The 23,334-nt window shown below is 46.8% G+C and overlaps 1 protein-coding gene across 3 annotated transcripts in view; it reads left to right on the top strand.

The window, feature by feature from the left end:
- CPNE2 (copine 2) overlaps positions 1 to 23,334 on the top strand; it is an 83,389-nt gene that overhangs the window by 38,043 nt on the left and 22,012 nt on the right. For all 3 annotated transcript variants that reach the window (XM_035117135.3, XM_088672144.1, XM_088672145.1), the window contains 6 exons: positions 5,663 to 5,842; positions 7,999 to 8,073; positions 16,152 to 16,223; positions 18,164 to 18,247; positions 20,802 to 20,891; positions 21,516 to 21,614. In XM_035117135.3, coding sequence (XP_034973026.1) covers positions 5,663 to 5,842; positions 7,999 to 8,073; positions 16,152 to 16,223; positions 18,164 to 18,247; positions 20,802 to 20,891; positions 21,516 to 21,614 — 600 coding nt within the window. The remainder of the gene's footprint in view (positions 1 to 5,662; positions 5,843 to 7,998; positions 8,074 to 16,151; positions 16,224 to 18,163; positions 18,248 to 20,801; positions 20,892 to 21,515; positions 21,615 to 23,334) is intronic.

The raw sequence follows: 23,334 nt of genomic DNA, 5'->3' as shown, positions 1-23,334 counted from the left end.
CAAGTAGGATCTCCCCTCCTGTGGTTTCCACCAACTGTGGAGACACAAAGCCCAGCCATTGTGGTTAGTAGCCATCAATAGCCCTCTCCTCCATGAATTGGTCTAATCCTCTTTTCAAGCCATTCGGGTTGGTGTCCCTCCTGTGAGAGCGAGTACCATAGTAAAACCATGCACGGCATCCCCTGCAACCTGACAACAATGGAGTCGGCTCAAAACCCCACACCCACCGAAACACTCGAGGAATTCTCAGGTGCCCTGACGAATAGACAGGGAAAATGGAAGACCCTTTCATGGGAGAAGCAAACTTCCACAAACCCATGCTAGTTTTATTCCGTCTAAGGCTTTTGGTAAAGATAGGGCCAACCGACCTCCTTAGCGAGGAAGGTCCACAATTGGGACTCCTGTGCGGAGGTTTCTAGGTGAGGAAGGGCACCTGAGGTGACAGTGGCGGTCTGGTGAAAGGGCAGCCTCCTTGACCCAAACTCCTTTCCGAGTTTCTGTTCTGACAGTCCCAACATTGTTTGCTGCTGGAGGCAAACCGACAGGTACAGAAGGGAAATTGTAGGGGGGGGGGAATTCTTCTTCTGAGAGGCGAGGTGTGCATTTAAGGGCTTGCACTTTCTCTCCCAGGAGTATAATTTTGCGGGGATGTGTTGCCAGGACAGCAGGCACCTCATGCCCGCCTGATTTCCATAATCCCTAACAGAAGCCCCTTTCAGAGTTAAGGAGGCATTAGCACATAAATGCTCCATTTGAGATCGAGTGAGCCTCAGAAGTGTCAGCGTTTTCCAGGGCCTGTGGCCAAGAAAAGCGTGTCGGGGCTGGAGCCGGGCCCTGTGCACGTGCGGGCCCTGGGTTTCGGCTCCAAAGGCAGCGCCTTTAATCTGAGAAACATTGCAGGACACGCTGTGCGCCACTTGGCAGTGAATTCTCCCAAGACAACCTGTGTCTCTTCAGGTGGCTTTTAACGCTTGATACAATCACTCCTGCAATTTTGAGTGGTTTTAAAGAGCTTTATCTTGGGATAATTGGAGCTGTGTGGAAACAGGGCCTTCTTGCGTCATTTTTTCCCTCGGAGCTTTTTCTCTGTCTCTCCCCCCCCCCTTTCCATGTAATTCAACAACAAGGCATGGAATCCAGGCTTAATTTGTAATTAGAAAGGTGCTGAAAAGGTGTGTTCCTCATTGAGAGCTGTGCTCTTGGACAAAAAAAGCACTGTGACTTAGGAGCAAAACCTCCCCCAGTGGTGGTATAGCGGTTAGAGTGGTATAGCGGTTAGAGTTGGACCTGGGAGACAGGGCCGTCTCAAGCATGTCGGGCGCCCTGGCGCTGTGGTGCGGAGATCGCTCCGGCACCCTCGCCCTGGTGGGCAGGCGCAGTACGGCTTCCACGCGGCGCCCCCCTGCCGGCCCGGCGCCCTGGCGCCCCGTGCCACCCAGCCTACCCCTAGAGCTGGCCCTGCTGGGAGACCAGGGTTCAAATCCCCACTGGGCCATGGAACTCCCAGGTGACCTTGAGCCAGTCACTCACTCTCAGCCTCACAGAGTTGTTATGTTAAATGAGACAGAGGAGAACTATGTAGGCCACATTGTGCTCCCTGGGGGAAAGGTGGGGAATTAATAAATAAATGGGCTGATAATCTGGAGACTCTCATCATCATTTCCCCTATTTCCAATGTGCAGGCAGTGAGTGCCATACACATCCCCACCCAGGTACAAGAGGAAAGTATTAGCCGGCTTTGGAAAACACCAGAGTTTGCAGAAGTAGAGGAATGTTCAGCAGTGGGGAGGGAGAGCACAGCAACAGCCCCATGCTCAGTAGCCACTGAATTTGGACTTACTGTTGGGGATGGGGGGGCAGACCAAAAACCATAAGAAGAATGTAAGAAGCTTCCTGATATTGGGTCAGGCCATTGGGTCCATCTAGCTCAGTATTGGGGTTACCAGCAGGGGTCTCCAGTGTGGTGTAGTGGTTAAGAGTGGTAGACTCATAATCTGGGGAACCGGGTTCGCGTCTCCGCTCCTCCACATGCAGCTGCTGGGTGACCTTGGGCTAGTCACACTTCTCTGAAGTCTCTCAGCCCCACTCACCTCACAGAGTGTTTGTTGTGGGGGAGGAAGGGAAAGGAGAATGTTAGCCGCTTTGAGACTCCTTTGGATAGTGATAAAGCGGGATATCAAATCCAAATTCTTCTTCCCCAGCCCCCCCTTGTGTCATGGCGCTGTCAGGCAAGGAAAGTCAAGAGTGAATAATTAACTCTTTATTTCCAAAAGTACACTTACAAGTTAGGAAAAGGCATGCCCATTAGTCCTGTGTTTCTCAGCTGCTCCCAGGTGTGAACCCGATGAGGCAGTTGCCACAACAGAGAGGCCCCGCCCCCCGCTTATGTATCTCCCCAACCTGAGCTGTGCGCAAGCAGGTGAAAACTACACCTGCATGTAACCTGTTTCTGCTCCTCCCACTTCAGTCCTCCTGGTCCAGGGAGACAGTGGAGGAAGATAGGTGGGGACACGAGGAGGAGGTGTGGAAGCCCGTGACTCTACACCAGCCTGACCTTGCCTCTCTCTCCTGCTGCACCTGTTCTTCACTCTCCGATCCTGCAGCTTCTTTGGCCTCTCACTCTCATCGCCTGGCTGTCACAAGCTCCCCCAGTTCACTGATTCCTTCTTCCATGTCAGTCTCCAATCCCACTTCTTCCCCCCACCCAGTCCCTAACTCATCAGTATCCAGCCACCACTCCTCAGTGTCCAGCCAGTCCCCGGCCACTGGAGATGCTGAAGATTGAACCTGGGGCCCCCTTTTGGACCTAAAGCAGGTGTACTGCTTCTGAGCTTCCCATGTTGCTTATGGGAGTGAAGATACCTTAAAGTTGTAGTTCAGGAGACTGCTTGGATTCTTTGTCAGATAAAGGGAGAATGGAAAGGAGAGGTGGAATTCGGTGAAGAGGCTCTTATCTCGGGGTGCAGGCAGGGCGTTCACTTTCTGCTTCAGTGTGGCTACTGTTTTTTCTGTCAGGTTTCTGCACACCCACCCACAGATGTGGCCTTTTTTGAGGGGGCGTGGCCTGGGAGAGTTCTGGGGGCCAGATAGTGTGCCCTACAGGGCCACATTTAGTCCTGTAGGCCTGGCATTCTACACCGATTTTGACTAGTACTGTTGGTGATCTGGAACAGGACCGGGAAGGGTCATGTGCCCTAGAGAGTGTCCTGAGGGCCACATAGAGAGCTCTGCAGGGCTATATTCAGCCTGCATGTCTGAGGCTCCCAACTGCCATGAAGAGTACCATTTTATGTGCACCTGCAGAGTCCTACAGTCATCTGTCCCAGGCTTCTTGCAGCTGTCTAAACCAGGGTTTCCCAAACTGGAGTTTCTATCTGTTTTTGGACTATAATTCCCACTATCCCTGACCACTGGTCCTGCTAGCTAGGGATGATGGGTGTTGTAGTGCAACAACAGCTGGAGACCCAAGTTTGTGAAAAACTCACGTTCCGATTTTCCCTTTCCTCCTTCCGCATCGGCTCTGTCATGTATTATGACATGAAGGCCTGCACTAGCACAGGAAGCAAAGCTGAGAGAGCCAAAAACCTGCCATTCTCTTCACTTGGGATTTTTCTAGGAATGCAGATTTCATTAAAGAGCACAGCCAATTATGTGAAAGCGAAAACTTCACTGCCGCTTCCTTCACCCCTCATAAGCCTTGCGAGTTTGAATGGGTGCCAGCGAGGCAGATGGAGCAAGTTACATTGGTACCAGTCCCTAGGAAGGAGGAAAAGAGGCCCCGCTATTGATCCCTGCAAAATATGTTGCCATTTCAACATGGCAAGATGTGTGAGGTGTGAGGGAGTCTTTGCTCCTTCTCTTGCATCGGTTCAATTTAAAAGTGAGCATGCAAAGAGAGAGAGAGAGAGAGAGGAAGAATTCCGTCTCTTTACTGAAGCAAAGAAAACTGATTTGTGTTGAAGCACACATACAGTATATTGGCACCCAAAGCAGTGCTGGCACACCCACTCCCCAAACTGGGGATCCTTTTTCAGCTCGAGGGCCATGTTCCCCTCATGGGCAACTTTCTGGGGGCCACACACCAGTGGCAGGTATGGAAGAAGTAGGTGCTCTCTCTCTCTCTCTCTCTCTCTCTCTCTCTCTCTCTCTCTCTCTCTCTCTCTCTCTCTCTCTCTCACACACACACACACACACACACACACACACACACACACACAAAAACACTCGCCACTCTATATTTCATCAAGGCAAGCAAGAGTTATTATCACAGATCAAGGACACATCCAGCCAAGTAAAATCACCAGAAGAGGCCACAAAGCAAGGCCAGGGAAAGCTGTGGCTCAGGTGTGTGTGTGGCCTAAGCAGTCTCTCACCCCTGTAGTGATTCTCTCACCCCTGTAGTGGATTATCTTGATGAATTCTGAGCTGAATTTTGGAATTGTGGGCTCATTACACTGGCTCCAAAAGCCTACAAAACCGCAGCACGGTGCAGTAAAACAACAGGACCCCCCCCTCCAAAAAAAACCATGGACGTGCACAGTAATCACTATTATTATATATTAAATTTTTATACTGCCCTTTATCTGTAGATCTCAGGGCAGCTCACAACATAATGTTCGGGCTGCTGCATAAGCAGGTCAGCACTGCTGTGGTCTGAGTCTTGCCTGTGCTCGATCTTCTAGGTTGATAGGCCACAACCACTGAGTGGCCCCCGAATAAGGAGTCCCAGACTTCAGGCAGTTCTGTTGCCTACACTGGTGTAAATCCATGTAGTTCCTCTTCACAGAAGTTGCTCCAGAACTGTATGGAGTGCACCTTTCGTTTTTCCCTTTGAGACTGGTTGATTTTTTTGTGGGTTGATGCGGGGAGAGGTCTTCCCTGTGCAACATGAATTTACCCATGAAATCCTCTGGATTTTGCATTTTATATATCTGGCGCCTGCCTTTTTAAGTGAACTGATGTATTGCACACTTCCTGGTCTAATCAGAGAGCATAATAATATTTTGGATGTTTCACTTCTTTGAAATTTATGATACAGAACATGGGCTTAAAAATGTACCCTATGCATTAAAATACACATTTTCTGATTAAATATGTTTAGAGATCCATAAACATATTGAATAAAATATGTACTAAATATTATTTTGTATTAAAATGCTTTTTTAAATATGTGTGCCATATTTTTAGTTTTTTAATTGCAGAATGGGTTGAAAACAGAATGTAGCAGTATTATGGATAAACACATGTGAAATTGATATGGGATTGCGTCTGATGTTAGTCATACCCAGAGAAATGGACCTATGTTAGTCATGGCCATTAATTTCAATTGGTCTCCTTGTGACTATGGCTAACATTGGATACAGCAGATTGGCTGTAAATAGATGGATACCACCATCAATATTATGACCTTTATCAATACATTTTTGGAATGATTTTTTTTTAAGTGCAAAACTGCCCTGGAGAGTAGAGGGTGGCAACATCTCGTGCTCTTGCCAGTCAGTGCTGTCCACAGGCTGCTTCTGCTGCAGACTTGTAGAATTGTGCCCCCAATATCCTAAAAATGTTCCACCTGTCTTCACCGTTATTTTTCAACGAAAGCTGTACTACTGTCTAAAAGACTCGTTGATCGGCTCACTTTTTCAACCTCATTCTTTATTTGTAGATCGACAGGACAGAAACAGCTGTGAACAACCTCAACCCAGCCTTCTCCAAGAAGTTTGTCATAGATTATCGCTTTGAGGAGGTTCAGAAGCTGAAATTTGCCTTGTTTGACCAAGACAAGTCGAGCATGCAGCTGTACGAACATGACTTCTTGGGAGAATTTTCCTGCACCCTGGGAACAGTGAGTGTTACTACCTCCTTAGTGGGGTCCCTAAGTTTCTGCTTCCAAAGTATTGCCAGCCATTGGCAAATTGTTGCTAGTTCTTCAGGCAGTGAAAGAGATTAGAAGGCAGGACAGGGAACAGGAGCATAAGCAGGACCCTCCTGAATTAGATCATAGCTCTGTCCAGCTGTGATGCTTTTGGAAAGCCCAGAGCAAGACATTAAAGGTAACAGTGCCCCACTGTTGCTTATTCCAATCTATTCTTGTTTACCACCATTGTATGTGAAGGTCCTGTTTCACATCAAGCCTATTCACCATTTAATAGACCAATCACCTGTGCACTGATTTATCTAATGCTTTTAAAAAGCTCACCTAAGTTGGTGGCCATTACAACATCTCGTTGCCTAAATTACGTGCTCTGTAGAGCAGTGCCAGTCTTTGTTTACTGTGCCGATATCTGAACCGCTAGGTGACCCCCTCCCCAAAAAGCCTCTGTAGGCGACTTCCAAACATTTCCCCAAACATTTATGAGATTGCTTTTCAGATATAGGCAACCTCTCAAAGCAATTTACACTTAACAGCAGCAAAACGTCAGGGCAGTGTTGAAACTAAAGAACTGAGAATTAGGATGGTGACGGGGAAATCTGCCCCACAGAAAGTGTGAAGAATTTGTCGGCCTTGCCTAACCATGGGGAGAATTGCATTTCAGGAACAAATGTCCCATGGACCATAGAGAAGCCGTTTCGGGGTGACTGTGGTTTCTTGCTCCCAGTCACATCTCTTGGATCCTCTTTCTTCTTCTTTCTCTCCTCTAGATGAAGATTCTCTCCATCACCTGGTCCACTTAAAGCTAGTGATGCAAAAGGATACCGGCACTCGCAACAGGCCCCACTTTGAGTGCAGATCCCAGCTGGCCTTCTGTGAGCCCCACTCAGCCACTCAGTACTTAGCAGGAAGCCTGCTGGAATGTCCTCAAAAGTCTTCTCCTGGGCCCAACTTTTTATCCAAAGGCACGAGCAGCCCATGAATAGCTTTGGAAAGGAGCTGCCTGAATTGCATCTGAGAATGCTATTAATTTCACTTTTACGTCAGGCTTCTGCTAGCTTAGTTCGGCTAGACTATTGCAATGCACCTGATCAACCCTGCGGTTAGATTGAATGGAAAGACTCATTCTCTTTGTGACCCCCTAGCAACCTCGCTAGCCACGTAAACTTGAAAACCAAGGAGATAAATCCCTTGGTTTTAGGCATGAGGTGCATGCATGCTGAGATCAGGAACACAAGTCAGATCCACCTGCTGAGCCGCTCTCTGCAAATGCCCTCTCCTGTTGTGCTTCCGTCTCTTTCTCTCCTCAACAGTGCTGAGTGTTTTCCGCAGGTCCAAGGCAGGATGTGAGCAAATACGAATGTCACCATTCAGCACGTTGTTCAAGTGCATGTTTGGACAGCGATCTTAACTCTGTCCAGTATTGGTTTTTTGGTTTTGGTTTGTTTCGGGGGAAAAGATTTTTTTGTTTCATTTTATAATATATAATATATATTTTATAATATATATAAAACAGAGAGAACAGTTACAACAACAGGTGGAAATTAAAAGAGGAAAAACAAACTATAAAATAGGAACGTAGAATTAGTACAGTCACACATGGGTTATAAGTCCAAGTAGAGGATATTAGTGTTATCTGATTATCAGCTATCATTCCAGATCTGTCCAGGCCTGTGACAAGGGTTGCCTTGGAAATGATGGTGCTGTTGTATATGTAATAAGGACGCCAAATCATATAAAAAGTATCTGGCGCTTCTGGTCCTTGTCAGAATCTCACATTTATGCATCATTTCTTCCATTTTGACTAGATTCCAGAATGAGTGGTACCAAGTGCCCAGTGTGAGGTTTTGGGCTGTTTCCCAATGAGTTTGCAATTAATGTTCCAAATGCCAAGATAATAAACGAGGCCGATTCTTTTGGCAAGTTGGTACCATCAAAAACATTAATTTTGGGCAACAAACAATAATTTCTTTAGTAATTTGTCAAAAGTAGTATCTGTCAAAATTGAATCCCTCAAATCCTGCAACAACTTAACATTCCCACCCATAATAATAATGACTACATCCAGTATTGTGCTCTGTCGGATCATTGCTACAGCCCCCTCTTTGTTTTCTGTTCTTCTCCCTTAGATTGTCTCAAGCAAGAAGATGACAAGACCACTCCTCCTGGGGAACGGGAAGCCAGCTGGAAAAGGAATGATAATGGTATGGGGGACATGAAAGCAGTGGTATGAAGAGGGCAGGGGCTTGGGTTCTGAAATTAAATCCCAGTTCTGCATTGGGGATATAGCTGGAATCCTTTTTAAGCCCTGGGTTTTTTAATGACTGATGTGGGAGCCACCCCTGCTGGTCACTCCACTCCCCAAGATCTACACCCCCCAAAAAAGAAAACACACACACACACACACGTACTTTTCTAAGGAACTGGAGTTAAAGCTTGCTCCAGTAGAATTGATCTGACCCCTGAAAAGAACAGAGAACTGAAAGAAGTGGGAAAGGGAGCCACTCTTCCAGATTCCTTCCTTCTTTATAGAATAGAATAGATACCTTATTCTCATTGTACACAGTACAACAAAATTGAATGCCATCCCATAAAAAAACAATATAAAAGCACAATTACAGCCACACACACACACACACACACATACCCATTCCAACTCCCCGGGATCATATTATTTAGTTACAGCATTTAAGATGGTTATAGCTCTTGGATAGCAACTGTTTTTTAATCTTACACTTTTCAAGAGAGAGAAAAAGTTAAGCACCCTCTCATTTAAAACAGATTCCTCTTCCATCCTTCTGTTTTACCTTATTTTTTTAATTAGAAGAGCAAAAACAACAACCAAAGGGCACAGGGCAGCCAAACTTCCAAGTCCCGATTCATTCATTTCTATAGCAAAGCTTAAGCAGAAATTTCAGTGCGTGCTTAAACCTCTCGCCCTGGAAACAAAGCTTCACTTGGACTGGATGGCATCCAGGTTTTTAAAATGTTCAGTCTTATGTCCATATGAAACCATTTGCATAAAAATGCATGTGCCATGCTCCCCTTTATTTCTTCTGCAAATCTGTGCGAAATCTGCAAACCCATAAGCGACATGCAAGATAAATCAGGATAAAAGGTTTGGTTTATGGGGATGAGTAGTGTTAGTGGTAAGAGGAACAGGGCTTACTACTTAGCAACAGGTTTCTTAGCAACAGTTTTTCCTCTCCTGCACACTTGTGCACACAGAGCAATGCCTTTCCCATTGTAGACATGTCTGGCTAGTTTTGCAAATAAAAGGAAGTGATATTGGCTTGCATTGCTCATCTATAATTATAAATTGGGATGAACTGTTTGCTGCACCCTTGATGCCTGTACATCATCATGAGGTATCAAATGCACCATGACCCATGCTGTGCATATTATCTGACTGGTCCTTACGTTGCAGCCTCGGGTTCACCAATGCTGGTTCCAGCTATGCTTTCAATGCCTTCAACCATGGTAAACCCACTACATATTGGGGTGTTTGTGTGGTTACATTCCAAGGAGTGTGCCTGAAGCCAAAACTGAGTATAGTCAAAACCCATTTGGTTCGATGGCAAGTGGAATTGCCAGTCATTTTTCCTGGAACTGTTTTGCCCTTTCCACCCACTTTCTGCACCTTTTAATTTTTTAAAAAATGTTTTGCCACATGCATAAAGCTGAATGTGCAGAAGTTAAATGTGTGTAAGTTGTGGACTTATTGTATGATTCCATATTGGAAACAGTAGAGAGAAATGGCAAAGAGCCAGAGGTGTCTTTGAAGGGTGTTTTCCAACTTACATTTTGAAATGTAACCTGAAAAGTGGCCCCCTCTTTAGCAGCAAGAGCTGCTACAAGAGAAACCCACAAACTCTCTGCTTGTTTCCTATCCCAGGAACCTTGTTCCTGCTGAGCAAAGTTAACATACACTATTTTAGCAATTTATATACCAATTTGTTCACCTTGTCATATCTTATTTTATAATTTACATCTTACATATTCATCATCTCCACAGTTTAATTTCAGCCTACTTCTGATCTTAATATATAACTTTTACATATTTTTTAAAATTCAATTTAAAATCTTTCCACTCTTCTTCTATCGCTTCTTTCCCCCAGTTACAGATTCTTCCGGTCATCTCATACATTCTAGAAAGCTTCCAAGGTGTTAAGTACCATCTATGTTGCATTTTTTAAAAAAATCTCTCTTAGGATATAACAGGTTGTAAACTTCCAATTATTTTTCCACAAACTTTCCCATTGGGACATATTTATTGTATACCCAAAGTCTTGTGACCACTTAATCATAGCTGCGGTGACCTCCTCCTCCTTGACCTCCCAATCAAGGAGGAGTCAATACACTTTGGAAAGGGTTTTAGTTGAATCTAAAGCAAGCAAAAGGGTGGCGCTATGGTCTAAACCACTGAGCCTAGGGCTTGCTGATCAGAAGGTCAGCGGTTCGAATCCCTGCGAGGGGGTGAGCTCCCGTTGCTCGATCCCTGCTCCTGCCCACCTAGCAGTTCAAAAGCACGTCAAAGTGCAAGTAGATAAATAGGTACCGCTCCGGCAGGAAGGTAAACGGCGTTTCCGTGTGCTGCTCTGGTTCGCCAGAAGCGGCTTAGTCATGCTGGCCACATGACCCGGAAGCTGTCTGTGGACAAATGCCGGCTTCCCTCGGCCTATAGAGTGAGATGAGCACGCAACCCCAGAGTCATCTGCGGCTGGACATAATGGTCAGGGGTACCTTTACCTTAAAGCAAGCTTGAATTGCCTTCACTGCAGTAATCTTGGTGTATGGTTACCAGTTTGCTGAGATGTGTGGGCAGAGGAGGCTGGTCTATGAGGTCAAATGGGGAATTGCCCTAAACAACCCCAGTCTGCCCACAGCCAGTCCCTGGCTACCTGCCTTCTTTCTTACAACCAGTTCAAGCTGGAGCTAAACAAGAAGAGTCACACAAATTGCCCATGAATATATGGGAGAACATAAGAAGGTGCCTTCTACCATTGGTCCATCAGTACTGTTCATGGTGACTGGCACTGGTTCTCTGGGTTCGCAGACAGATGCTTCTCCTAACCTTACCCGGGGGGTGCAAAGGGGTCAACTTGGACCCTTCTGCATGCAAAACAGATGCCCTGTCACTGAGGATTCTCTAGCTGCGATTCCTGCTTTGCAGGGGATCAGTCTAGATCGCTCTTGGGGTCCCTTCCGATTCCACAGTTCTATGATTTCCTGCATGTTGACCAAGAAGGCACTCGCCAGAGAATATTTTCATCTTGAAATGGAAACAGCAGGATCCTCAGTTGTTGTGCTTCCTGAGCTTTGGTGTATGCAATTGTGCATACATTTTTCTAGTACAGGAGAGGTCACACTACTAAAGGAAGAGCTTGGATAGGATTGGCCCAGCACACTTTGTTGCTTGAGGCAAAGGGCAAGAATACACACACAAACACATTCCACACACAAAAGCTAAGCATTTGGCTCTGATTTCAGCACTGATGATGGGACAGCGTCCAAGTGAGGACAGCAGGCTAGTTCAAGAGGGTGCATGCGGTCCACACAACCTCTGCCTTCCAAGCCCTCACTGCCACTCAGAATGTGCCACCCGAGGCAGCTGTCACACTCAGCCCAATGGTAAGGCTGGCCCTGAGTTTGGCTGCTAAATCCCTGCATGGCAAAAATTGTGAGCAGCAATTGACATAATTAAGGCTCCATTAATATTGTCTGTCCAACAGAGATAGGAAAACAGGCGTCGTCCAGCTCCTTCGAATTAAAACAGCCAGATGGACCATCATTAAAATGGGAAAAAAAAATAAATATATCGCTATTTCCTGTGTTACAGGCTGCTTTAAGCATACTCACTGATGTGGGCGGTTCCTCCCCCCACCATAGGAACAAATATATTTACATAGCTTGGCAAAATAGTTATAGGAGGAGATGCAGGATTAAATGGGTCACTGACCTGATCCAGCAGGCTCTTCTTATGTTCTTGGGAGCATTTAGCCATGCAGCTCCCACTGGTGTGGATGGGATACATTGGATATCTGTACATAAAACTCAGAAATATCTAAAAGATGCCACACCAGCCCAGATTCCGATTAAAGTTGAGTGAGAAGGAAAAGGTATTGGCAGCAGGCTTCCGTGTGAAGGCACCCTCCTGCTCAGTACCCTGGGGAGATATCCCTAAGGACTTCCTAATTGTGAGACATTGACTCCCATTGATGAAATGTCTACCAGCTCTCCTGGCCCATGAGCCAGGAGCCAGGAGACTGCAACTCCCTTCAGCCTCAGCCAGTGGTCAGCAATGGTAGGAACTGCACTCCAACAATATCTGGAGGGCATCAAGTTGGAGAAGGCTGTTCCTAGCACTCAAAACTGCCCTGGAGAAAGAGGTTGAGCTCAGATCTTGCCTTTTCAGTTCGAAGGGCTGGTGACAGCAGCTGCTTTATGATGCAAATTGCAGTCTCCTCTGATTTGGCTGCACCATGGCGAGCTTTCACCTCCCTCGGCTGATCAGGTGTGCTTGATTTTAATGCCATAGGATCTGCTGAAGGCATCTTCATCTGTGCTTGCCCCCCCCCCCATGCACTCAGCCAGTCACCAATCAAGCAGGAAATCCAAGCAAGGAAACTGACAGTTGATTTAGAGAGGGGAACTGTGTAACTTGAACACTCTGTGTTCAAAACTGGCTGCTCACAGGGCTGTTGTGAGGATAAAACAGGGAGGAAGAAAACTATGCACACCACTTTGAGCTCCCACTTTGAGGAAGTGGGAGATAAATGCAATGAATGAATGAATAAAATTGTTGTAAATGGTGCTTTGCGAGGAATTAAAAGGACAGGGCCTCTAAGGGGCATACTAACTAGACACAGACCCAATATCTGTACCAGGCAGACTAGATTTTACAGGAAATGTTAGGGGCTTAAAAAATAAAAAGAGCAGGGATACAGGTGAGACCTACACAGGCAGGAGGATGCAGCTGGAGAGAGTTTCTTGAAATGGTCACATTGGACTGGTGGTTTGGTGTTGCAGTGCCAGGAGAAAAACTGGAGTGTGTGGGGGGATGTTTAACCGTTCGAGTGCAGCAAATGGCAAACTCCCTGGAGATGCTCCATGCTGGAATGAGGCAGTGGGGCTGACCGACTGCCAGCACATGTAGGTGGCTTGAGTTGTGCATGAAGCAAGCATCGCTGAGGCTAGCCGAATGAGGCTGGCAAGGCAGCCTCCTCCTCCTCCTCCAGTGCAGGGTGCGCTTTCTGTGCTGGCAGCCACTTGCCTCTGCTCAGAGGGAGCTGTCTTCCTCCCACAGAACAAGAAGCGTAGTCTTTCTTTCTCTGTGCCAGGGGAGAAGGGGAGCCTGAGGCCTGAATGTGGGCCCTCCTGGCCTTACGGGAGGCTTTTCCTCAGCCACTGCCCCTTCTCCCCAGCCCTGCCCTGGAACTCTTCCTGAGTGTTTTTGCCCAGCTGGACTGTGTGCTTGATCTGGGGGTGATGCTTCTTGCCTGGATGGATGGATGGATGGATGGAGTGTGTGTGTGTGTGTTTTCTCTCACATAGAAACCTGTGAATTTTGTGTGTCTGAAACACAGAGAGCCACAGCTATTGCTCTTCCCATTCTTGCCACTTCCGTAAACCTGGAAGAGGAAAGTGACACTCTTTCCCACTTTCCTCTCTTGACTCCATGTGCTTTTCCTGCACTGCAGGGGGTTGGACTGCATGACCCTTGGGGTCCCTTCCAACTCTACAATTCTGTGATTCTATTATCTCACATTTTTTCACTTTGTGGTTGGACCTGTGTTCCTAGAATTCTGTGCTCTAGCCTAGGCTAAATCTGCAGAATTCCTGGACCAGAAATGCCAGGGATGGAAGCTATAATCCAGAACGTGTGGAGGGCACCTAGTTTGGTGAAGTCCATGTTGCTGGGCCCTCAGCCCTTATTCTGGTGAAAATAAGGCTCCTGTGTGAAAAATTAAGATGCGGGACTCAACCTCTGTTCTGGCTGCAGCCATTGTGCTTAGGAGGAGAGAGAGGGAGAAAGAGTATGAAGAACATTTGCAAAAAAGGGGGGGAGCAGCCTTGGCATCTTCTTCTCTTCCACCCACAGTGCCTGGAACCGCCTCTCACTCCTATGTTCCTTTCAGCACCTGTTCATGCAAAATAAACCCCAAAGCAGAGCAGCCGCAGGGAGGCCAGTGACAGACATCTCTAGGCACCAGGCTCTGAGACAGGGATCCCCACTTGTCGCACATGGGCACCCTATTGCTTGGATTAGCAGAGCTGCTGGCTGGAGGATGGAACCGCAGGCAGTTCAAACCAGGATACTCAACACTAGATCGCAGTCCCAGGAATCTGGTGACTCTGGAAAGCCAGTCCCATGCCATCGACAGCAAGGCAGTTGGGCAACCCTGTTGCTCAACTTCAAAGCTATGTACATTTGGATTTTTGAGCAAGGGCTGCGGCCACTTATCTGCTGGCTCTCCTGAATCAGCCTGCCGAAGATGCAGAAAGCACACACACACACAGTGCACTTTCCCAAGGGATAGGGGTGAAAGCTGAACTGCATAGAATCATAGAATTGCAACTATAGAATCCTTGACAGATGGCCATCCAATCCCCATTGAAAAACCTCCAATGAAGGATAGTCCTCCACCTTCTGAGGGAGTCCGTTCCATTGTCAAACAGCTCTTACCGACAGGACGTTCCTAATGTTTCATCGGAATCCCCTTTCTTGCCATTTGTTGGGGTCCTACCCTCTGGAGCAGCAGAAAACAAGCTTTCTCCATCTTCCATGGGACAGCTCTTTAGATAGTTGAAGTTGGCCATCACATCACTGCTCAGTCTTCTCTTCTCCAGGCTTAACATCCCCATCTCCCTCAGCCATTCCTCAAAGGGGGCCTTGATCATTAACCAACTCGTCTTGTGCTCTCGCCACCAACAAAGGCTCTTTCTGACTCACTGCTTTTTATTCAGATCATGCTGGAGAGTAAACAGCAGCCCAAAGGGAAGAGCTATTTCCAGTTGTGGTCAATGTCATTTCCCCCCCTAAGCAAGATCTGAATGGGGGGACCAGAGGAGAGACACCCCCACTGACATGAGCAGCTGCAAGGGGGAAGCAGTTGCCCCTCCTTGGATGAAAAGTGCATTTATACATTTGTAGAACCCAAGGAAGCAAAATGTGCAAGCGCTATTTTCTTTCTCTTTTTTTTCAGAATCTACCCTCCAGATGTTTTGGACATTAGCTGGCATCAGCCTTTGCCAACATGGCCAATGGTTAGGGCTGATGGGAATTCTAATCCAAAATGTCTGCAGGGCACCAGTTTGTTCTGTTCCATTTCTCCTGCATCCAGTTTTCCAGGGTTTTTTCTGCAGCAATCTATGTCAGCATCCTGTGGACACTGAGCCAAATTCATTCCACCTTAGACTGTTTTTGGATCCCACCCACCCCCCAAAGTGTTTTTCCCCCCTTTCAAATAAAAGAGGTTTTAGCTATGGTTCCCTCAATCCTGTCAGATACCTCTCTACTCTGTATGGCTGTTGTTGTTTTGGCTACATAGGCGGCAGCAGCACCCATAACTGAACATTGGGAGTAGATGGAATGATTATTTAATTAAAGCATTTCTACCATGCTTTTCAGCCAGAAAAAAGACTCTCAGAGCAGCTTGCGAATGCCAGTGATAAGACAGTTCCTATCCTCCGGTTTAGAACCTAAAACATATGACACAAAAAGAAAAGAGATTGGGAGCAGGGCCGTCTTAAGCGCCCCTGGTGCCGTGGTGCGCCGGATCCCTCCGGCGCCCTCCCGCCCCGTTTCCCAGCGCGGTGGGCAGGTGGGCGCAGTGCGCAGCGTGGCTGCTACAGGCGCTGCTGCGCGGCGGGCAGGCACAGCGCGGTTGCTGTGGGCACAGCTGCGCAGTGGACCGGCCAGCCAGCGGGTGGGCGCAGCTCGCGGCGCCCTCCTGGCGGGCCGGCGCCATGGTGCCCTGCGCCACCCAGCCTGGCCGTAGGGCCGGCCCTGATTGGGAGGGAGGAGGAAAGAAAAAAAACCTCAGGCATGATTTCTTGGTTACAAAGATCCTATGATGAGCAGCTGGAATGGGGGAAAATACAAGGAACTGAAGAGCCAAAATGTGCTGGTTTTTCAGCAGAGCAAATGAAGTTCTGCCATCTCATCCCTCTCCCATAGCTGTGTTTTTCCACATGCTATGTTTTTCTTCATTTTGGGGGGCTCAAACATATAATGTGTGAAGCTTGATAAGAATGACTGGAATTATCTCTTGTCTTCCAGATAGCAGCTCAAGAGCTGTCGGACAACCGTGTGATCACTCTTAGCATGGCAGGCAGGAAGCTGGATAAAAAGGTGCGTGTTTGGGGTCCTGCTTCTCCCCCCTCCCGAATAAATTCATATGGAGGCAACATGTAGCCAGTTAGGTGATGCTACAAATGCTTGTTTTGACATTGCACTGCACAGTGTTGAATGCAAGGCAGGAGCCTGGTCTTCCAGTGTGGTGCAGCAGAGACCATGCACAGACACGAAAGGGCTTTTCAGCCAATGTTGAACAGTTGGCAACTGTGCTTGGGATGCAATAGAGGTAGGGAAAGGAGTGTAGGAGCCAGCAATTTTGATAAGGCACACAAATTCTCCCCTTTCTCAGACCTGTTCATTTGCCTTCTAACTGTCTACCCTGCCTGCATGTTTTCATTCCATGAGGTCTAGAAACTTGCCAAAGGAAATGGAAGCAAGGAGCCTCAAATAGCCTTTTCCTTTCTCCTGGAGGGCACAAATCCTCCTTTAGTTGATTAGCCTCTGGTTCCTACCCAGTTCTACTTTCAGCATAGCTGCCAAGTTTTCCCTTTTCTCACGAGGAAGCCTATTCAGCATAAGGGAATTTCCCTTTAAAAAAGGGAGAACTTGGCAGCTATGACTTTCAGTTGCCAGAAACAGCCTTTTATTTTCCTGAGCTTTACCGATGCAACTTTAATCCTGCTGACTGTTTTATGTTGCCGGTATGATTTCATAGCTTTTATTTTATTTTTTTTAAAAAAAGGTATTTGCTTTTTAGGGTTTTATTTTTGTAAGCCTCCCTCAGATTGTGAGTGAAGGATGATATAAAAGAGACTTTGAATTAATGCATAAACGAAAGAATCGTTCCCTGTACCAATAGAGATTCACACCCTGCATGGACTTCTGAGAAACCCCTGTGCATCTATAAATAAAGTATGTAAACGGACTGAAAACAAGCAGCCCTTGAACAGGCAAAGCTCTGAAAGGCTCGTTGAAAGAACTCTGAGGAGAGACAGTTTGTTTTCAGGGTGGTGCAAGTCAAGGTTGATGGCTCCTTCCATAAGCGTACTGCCTGGTGCTTTTTTTTGATCTGCATTGCATATATTTTTTTCCTCTGAGATGCCTCTGCTCTTCCATGTATTCCCCCACCCTCTAGTTCCCTAGGATTTATCTTGTGGATGCTCATCGATTCAAGAACACATCTCCAACTGAAGGCTGCCTGGGATGCCACTGCAGTTTCCCAGGGACAATAGTAGCAAAGGAAAAGGGTTTAATAGACCCTCTTGCCTGCTGCTCTTCCATTCCTGACTGCAGCCTCCATTGCTTCTTTTACAGCAGCTTAAACTCTAAAAGATTAGTCGTGATCTCTCAAGTATCATTTAGTTTGGGCCATGGCTGTTGGGGAGCCCTTTAAATATAAGAATGGTTCCAAGAGTTGGCCTGGTTGGGCATCTGCTGGGGTGTGTCCACTGACAAAACCCGCTACAGTGAGACGGTAGGGGGTGCAAGTCCAACCGCCAAAGTCTCCGGCAACCCTGCTAAAGTTGTTGAGGATTTGCATTTCGGTGCGAGCCCCAAGAGACCGTTTCGAGCCAATAATATTTGATGCTTTTCAGACCATCTGTGGATGCTACTGTTTACCCTCTGCTTAGATGTTTTAAGATTTACAGGCCTTCATTTCTTATTCATTCTAATTGTAGCACTGGGAGGACCCTGCAAGACACATTGGGTGCCTCCGATTTATAGCCTAGAGCAGGCATCCCCAAACTGCGGCCCTCCAGATGTTTTGGCCTACAACTCCCATGATCCCTAGCTAACAGGACCAGTGGCTGGGGAAGATGGGAATTGTAGTCCAAAACATCTGGAGGGCCAAAGTTTGGGGATGCCTGGCCTAAAGGGAAATACTTCCTCTCTCCTCCTAGTGCTACATTACCTGATGCTGATTTGAGGCAGCTGAGCTGGGGTAATTGTATTAAAAATTGCTATTATTTTTCCTTCTTTCATCCCCCTCGCAGGACTTGTTTGGAAAATCAGACCCATTTTTAGAGTTTTATAAACCAGGAGACGATGGGAAATGGATGCTAGTCCATAGGACAGAGGTAAGCAGGGTGATTTGTTAGCATCAATGAACTCCCCCTTTGAGAGATGCAAATATCAGTGTTTTGCAGCAAGATCACATAGAATCATAGAATCATAGAGTTGGAAGAGACCACAAGGGCCATCCAGTCCAACCCCCTGCCAAGCAGGAAACACCATCAAAGCATTCTTGACATATGCCTGTCAAGCCTCTGCTTAAAGACCTCCAAAGAAGGAGACTCCACCACACTCCTTGGTAGCAAATTACACTGCCGAACAGCTCTTACTGTCAGGAAGTTCTTCCTAATGTTTAGGTGGAATCTTCTTTCTTGTAGTTTGAATCCATTGCTCCGTGTCCACTTCTCTGGAGCAGCAGAAAACAACCTTTCTCCCTCCTCTATATGACATCCTTTTATATATTTGAACATCCTTTTATATATTTGAACATGGCTGTCACACTCTGCCTGTGTCCCATGCTGCCAAGGACCAGATATTTTGGGTGATGTTTTTGAATAAAGTGAAGCTGAAGTGTCCCCCAAACACCTAGAAAGCCTTGAGTGGGTGTGTCTGTGTTGCAAGGGATAACAACTGGCTTTTGTGAGTTTTAAAAGCAGTTTCAAGGCAGAACTGGGGATCAACCAGAGGGCCACATTCTCTTCTGGGCAACATTCTGAGGCCCATGTGCCAGAGGTGGGTGGGGCCAGAGACAAAAATAAGTGGAACATTGAATGTAAATGTTGTGCTGTAGCCTAGTTTCTACACATGCACACACTTCAGCCCTTGATATGGACTAGCATCCAGTTCAAGGGCACCTTCCAGCCCAGAAAAATTATGTGGGGTACAAAGCAGGGCTGGTGGGGGATGTGGCTGGGGTGACTTCTGAGAGCCAGATAGGGACGTTTGGATAGCCGCATTTGGCCCCTAGCTTGAGGTTCCCGTCCCCAACACAGAATGAGTTGCATTGTAGAGGCAAAATTCAATATGGCCCAAGAAGAATTATGCAGTGCTCTTCATACTGCAACAATTAGTCTAAATGAATAATGTAGAAATCCATGTTCCAAATCCTTCTATAAGGGGACATGGTAGTGAGAAAAAGAAAAAAGACCCAAAGCAGACACAGCTCCTGTGTGGGACAGAGCAGGCAGATAGCAGTTTCTTTAAAAATATAGCTCAGTTGGTAGACATTGAGACTCTCAATCTCAGGGGCATGGGTTCAAGTCCCACATTGGGCAAACGATTCCTGCATTGTAGGGGCTTGGACTGGATGATCCTCGGGTCCCTTCTAACTTTACAGTTCTTTGATTCTACCCAAGCCCGAGCTTTTACAAACCACTGTGCCGCCTTCTTTTGCAGGCCAGAAAAGAGACAGACACTCTCAAAGGAGACAGTTATCAATACAATTGTTTTCTTCTTCTGTGCCAATCCTAAATACATTATGCAGAAACCAGTGTCATTGATTTATGAGTTCCTTAATGTTTATTTCCCTTCTTATATGATCCTTGAAATATTAAAGAGCTCTTGGCATGAAGGCAAAAAATGGCTCATTTTGGATATAATGCACCATTTAGCATTACATAAGTGACCATAAACTAGCCTTGGGCTCCCATATTCCCTGCTCCCCCTCCTCTTCTCTGGAGGGTCCACAAGGTGGAGATGGGAAGCTTTCACTTTCTGCAGGTTTTTGCTACATCTGAAATAGGGGTGGAGGAGGGAGGGAATCAGGTCACCTTAAAGCGCAGTTTCTTGACACAAGCCAGGACCAGCATCAGAAGTGTTGCACGGTGTGGGGTTCAGAAGTCCACCTTGCACCAGTAGCGGTGCACTTGTGCAGGGAGGGACAGTGTTGTGTGGAAGAGCCCTATCCTTCACAGTTGATTTGTGTTATTGTTGACTGACACATTGTGTGATTTTCTCCCGTGTTGGGTTGTAAGTGTGCATCCTTGGAGACTCCCACACAGTGCTCCAGTGTCTGACAGCTCTGCACAGGGAAGTCTCAGTTTTACATCGCGGTTTCTCTTTGATCCTTTCCACTCCTTTGCAGGGAAGCGTTTACAGTCATGTTAACATTACCACTTAATCCATGCTCTAACTGGCAATGCCAGTCCTGCCTCACTCTTCAATGCAAAGCCGATCCTCACTTACTGATGTGAGTTCAGAGACAAGGCTACCTTTTTTTTTTACATCAAAAAAGCAATTATATTTGTAAATCATTTAGGCTTTGCAGGTTGAATGGGAAGCATCGTTGCAGGGGTAGGAATAGGGGAAGGTAGAAGAAATGCATTTGTAAGCGAACCAATTTCTGGTACATGTTTTGAATAACCCATGCTGGTGGGGTGGTTGTCTCCTTCACCTGATGAGAGGCAATAGGACAAAGCAGGGGCCCCAGGACAGGCAGGACTTGGGAGGAGTGCCCAGGAACTGCTGCTGCTGCTTCCCACGGGCATCTACCACCTCGAGGCAGTTGCCTTGCTCTGCCCAATAGTGGGGCCGGCCCTGGTGTCTAGGTTGGCCCTTGGTGTGTTGGCCTTGATTGTGAAATGATCTCCCCTGTGCTTCTCCCATCTCTCCAAATTGCAGGTGATTAAATACACGCTGGATCCTGTGTGGAAGCCGTTCACTGTGCCTTTAATATCTCTGTGTGACGGAGACGTCGAAAGGCAGATAAAGGTACCAAGGGCCCAAGTCTCCCTCTATTTCAATGGCTGTAAACAATCTGGGGTGCAGGAGGGCATTTTGGAATTTTGAGATAGTGCCAAAGGTATTGTGATAATAATGGCTGCCGCCAGGCTTGAAAACTAACAAAAAATGTATTCTTTTTGTTTGAAAACCTTCCTTTGTTTCCAGACATTGTGAAGTTGGATATGCACAGCATGTACTGGTGATTATGAAATCATGGACTCCACTCCTCCACAGAGCAATTTTACAACATTTTAACAATGGTTTTGTTTTTCTTTTAAGGTCTTCAAATGGGAATTTCTTGGAAGTTTCTGGAAATAGCGAAATTTGTTACCCTAACCTTCATCTTTATCCATTAATTGGATCTGTTCCTCTGTAATTACTATTTCTAGACAGCATCTCATTATTTCTGACACCTAGTTCTAATTCTCGGAAAAAAATAAACTATCCCATTTCTGAGAAAGATGAATTTCTTTGTCAAAAAAGTGTGCAGCTCAATTTCGGGCTTCTTGGACAGGCAGCGCAGCAATAGGCAACATGAGGACACCTGTTTGCATTTGGGAAAAACAACAACAACCCCACTCACTGCTCTGCTTCTCCCCTTTCTCCCGCCAGATCATATGTCATGATTATGACAACGACGGAGGCCACGATTTCATCGGGGAGTTCCAGACTTCCGTTGCCAAGATGTGCGAAGCCCAAGATGCCTTTTCGGTAAGCTCTAGACTAGAGAACCACTTTGGATGTGAAGAATATGAAAACGCTCTGGCCTGAAGGCATTGTACCTGCAGGTAGGGCTGGGAGAGATTCTCTGCCTGAAACCTTGCAGAACTGCTGCCGCTCAGTATAGACAAGACTGTGCTAGACGCACATTACAAGGCAGATTCCTAAATTCACCTTGCTAAGCAGATTTGGGGCTTGTCAGTCCCTGCATGGGAGACCACCTGAGAATTACATGTTGGGTTCTGTGATGTAAGAAACATGGTGGTATATGTGCGTTGCAATAGTAGTAATAATAAGAACAACAAAAATAGAAGAAGTCTCTTTATGCTGAGCCATTGGTCCACCTAGCACAGTAATGGCTTGTCTGGTAGTGGTTTTCTGATGTGTCAGCAGAGTCCTCTCCTAGAAGGACCGCCTCTCCCCATATAAACCAACCTGGACGCTGCCTTCATCATCCAAGGCCTTCCTTTGTGTGCCTCCTCCCAGCCAGGCTGATGGAGGTGACCTTGCTCTCTCCCTGGTCTGAGGCAGGGTGGTGGTTGTGCAGGCCTGCAGCACAAGGTTTCGGGAAGGGCCATAACGCAGCAATGGGAGCATACATGCAGACACAATTGATTTGTATGGCGCTTTTCCATGGTTTAAACCATGCACAAAGCGGTTTACAGCATGAACAAATGTACATCATTACAGATGTAACAAAAGTAGCCATAAACAAGAAGGAAAACACATCAAAAAGTGCACAACCAAATAGCCAAAAATATCACTCACGGCACCCCCCCCCCCAAACAACAACACCCCCGCGTGGGAGTTCAGCATCTTCAGCTTTTGCAGCTGGAGTCAATCACAGCCCTGCCCTCCTAGGCCAGGTGGATAAAGGCCTGCAAGGCAAGAAGCAGGTCTTACAGGATTCAGAGCCTTCACATGGAGAAGGCTCTGTCTCCAGGCAGCTGCCTGAAACTCTGGAGAGCCGCTGCTGCCAGTCAGTGTAGCCAGTACTGAGCTAGATGCAAGGGTTTGACTCAGTATAAGGCCACTCCCCCTTTTTGTTTTGTACTGCTATCCGTGTGGATGCGTAGCAAAAATCCAACTGGATCATTAAAAAACAAAACAAAACCTGTTGCTGCCTCCATAACTCACGTTCCCCATCACTACTGCATTGCCAGGGGGGTTGGACTAGATGACCCTTTGGGTCCCTTCTGGTTCTATGATTCCATGATCCTGCTTTGTCTGGATCGATGTGCCATCTTTGTTCCTTTACTTGCACTCTCTTGGTTTGTTATTTTCATTTCTCTCCCAACCTCTCACTCATTAGCAAGCCTTTACGTTGACAGTCAAAGAAAGTACTCCCCCCCACACACAGCGCATCGTTTGACTAATGGAATTTGTTCCCACATGAGGTAGTGTGGATTGTTTTAAAAGAGGATTAATGGAGGAGCAAGCTATCAATGGCTATGTCAGTATGCACCTGGATATTAGTCACTAGGAATCACAAGTGGGGTGCCCAGGCCCTGCTCGGGGGCTGCCCACCAGGGCATCTGGTTGGCCACTGTGAGAACAGGATAGTGGGCTCTGCTATTATAATTTCTCCTACCTATGGCACACTCAGTTATATAAGGGATCGGGTGAGTGTTAAACTAAGAACAGTTTTTTTTCCCTAAGCCCCAAACATTTTACCCTTTGCAGAATGGGAAAGCCAGATTAAAGGGTATCC

This window comes from Zootoca vivipara, chromosome 6 (assembly GCF_965207765.1).
Source record: "Zootoca vivipara chromosome 6, rZooViv2.hap1.1, whole genome shotgun sequence".
In the NCBI taxonomy this organism is placed as follows: Eukaryota; Metazoa; Chordata; class Lepidosauria; order Squamata; family Lacertidae; genus Zootoca; species Zootoca vivipara.
This window is presented reverse-complemented; position numbering and strand designations above follow the sequence as displayed.